The following is a 1685-nucleotide window of genomic DNA, read 5'->3' on the forward strand; positions in this document are numbered from 1 at the left end:
CCCCCGCCAACATCACCAGCAAGAATTCCCGGCATAGGCTGGAGCACCCGGCACTCACTGCCTCACTCCTCTGAGTGCCTGGGTCCACCCAACATCCCTTCCCTCAGACTCTCCCCTCCCCTCCTAAAAACCCCATCCCTTCCTTCAGATGCCCGCTTCCCTGATCCACCTCCCTCAGCTGATGTCATTTCCCTGCTGTGACTGAGTGGGGGCCATTAATGTCACCTGTGCGCCATAGGAGCGAGTGGCCCAGCTGTCCTAGCAACGCTGGGACAAGGACCATGTCTCCTTCACCGTTATATCACCATGCCTCAGGAAAGACAGGCCCCCCAGAAAGGTCTCACTAAGTAAAAGGGGGAAAGAGTGAATGAATGAATGAATGAATGAATGCGCGAATGACATGGTCTGCGGCAGCTCCAGAGTGACAGGTGTTCCCTTTAAAGCTGGGACAACCGGTCAAAACCGGAGGAGCACCAAGCCTCCATGGGGTTCTGGGCAGCACCCTGCACACCCCTGCCCCCGCCCCCAGCTCCCCTGCCTCGGGCAGCACAAAGCCCAGCCCAGCCCAGCCCAGCCCAGCCCAGCCCAGGGCAGCCCAGGGCAGGCCGACAGACATTTCCTGACCTCCCGTTCTCCACCTCCACGCTCAAGGCAGAATCTAGAACCCTCAGGGTTCCCCAGGCTGCTGTAGCTTCCCTCCCAGCCTCTGCAAGGGACACTTGGCTAGGGTTCGAGAGTAATCCAGTCATGATACATAAAGCAGTGAAAGCTTCCTGGGCGCTTCCTGGGGGACAAGCACTTTCATCACTTACTGCTCTCGAAAGCCCCAATGAGGAAGAAACTATTATTGCTCCCATTCCCCAGAGAGGTACATTGAGGCTAGGGAAGTAACACCACTGGCGAGTGGCTGACCTGGGTTCCCAAGCATGGCCCTGGCCTGCTGCCAGTACCCTGCTCAGGGACTACAGGGTAATTCCTAACAGTGTAATCTCATGTTTTGGTGCTTTTCCAGCCAGATCGGGGGGGGGGGGAACTCAAGTAGGCAGCTAGGCGGAGGAGGGTGGTGGCACGCAAGCCAAGCTCCTCTGGTGAAGGCTCCTGGGCTGCCTACAGGGAGGGTTCCCCACCCCGGCAAGATGCTGCAACTCTGAGTCAAATCAGGAGGAAGCTGAGGGTTCGTGAAAAATGTCACTGATAATCAAGGACAAATCAGCCCTCCGCCTGCTGCTGCTGCTGCTGTCACGAAGGCTGCTGGGGCTGCCACTGCCTCTGCCACCTAGGACAGCCCACTGAATCAGGGCAGGTGCGGGCAGTGCCCAGGCCACGAAGGCCCGGCTGACTGACCTCAGGAACGTCACCTGCAGTCCACAAGAACAAGGTTAGTCTGTGGCTCTGCGCCTCGTTTTTTCTAAATGGCCCAGGGGCTGTTACCTGTTGGTGGTCCAGTACAGCTGAGCGAACTGTGAGCTGTCATTTCTCCTCCCCGCTTGGTCACCAGCCTGCTCTGGGGAGTCACTTCCCCCTCAGTATAATGAGAGGCTCAGCTTCCTCAGCAGTAAAATGAGAGGGTGGGACCCAGTAGTCTTCAAGTGGTTCCAGCGTCAGCCTTGTCTGGCTGGGGTCGCCTTCTCTCAGGTCTGCAGAGGGGCTCTGTGGGGGTCCCTCCCTTCAAAGTGGAANATTTA

General features: G+C 57.9%; 1 protein-coding gene across 1 annotated transcript in view; it reads right to left on the reverse strand.

Moving 5' to 3' along the window:
* GPR55 (G protein-coupled receptor 55) overlaps nucleotides 1-1480 on the reverse strand; it is a 21969-nt gene extending 20489 nt beyond the window's left edge. Inside the window, exon 1 of the mRNA XM_019628211.1 lies at nucleotides 1432-1480. Within this exon, the coding sequence (XP_019483756.1) occupies nucleotides 1432-1474 (43 nt within the window). The 5' untranslated portion in view covers nucleotides 1475-1480. The remainder of the gene's footprint in view (nucleotides 1-1431) is intronic.
* Between the last annotated feature and the right edge of the window lie 205 nt (nucleotides 1481-1685).

Source organism: Hipposideros armiger, unplaced genomic scaffold (genome assembly GCF_001890085.2).
Source record: "Hipposideros armiger isolate ML-2016 unplaced genomic scaffold, ASM189008v1 scaffold_17, whole genome shotgun sequence".
Classification (NCBI taxonomy): Eukaryota; Metazoa; Chordata; class Mammalia; order Chiroptera; family Hipposideridae; genus Hipposideros; species Hipposideros armiger.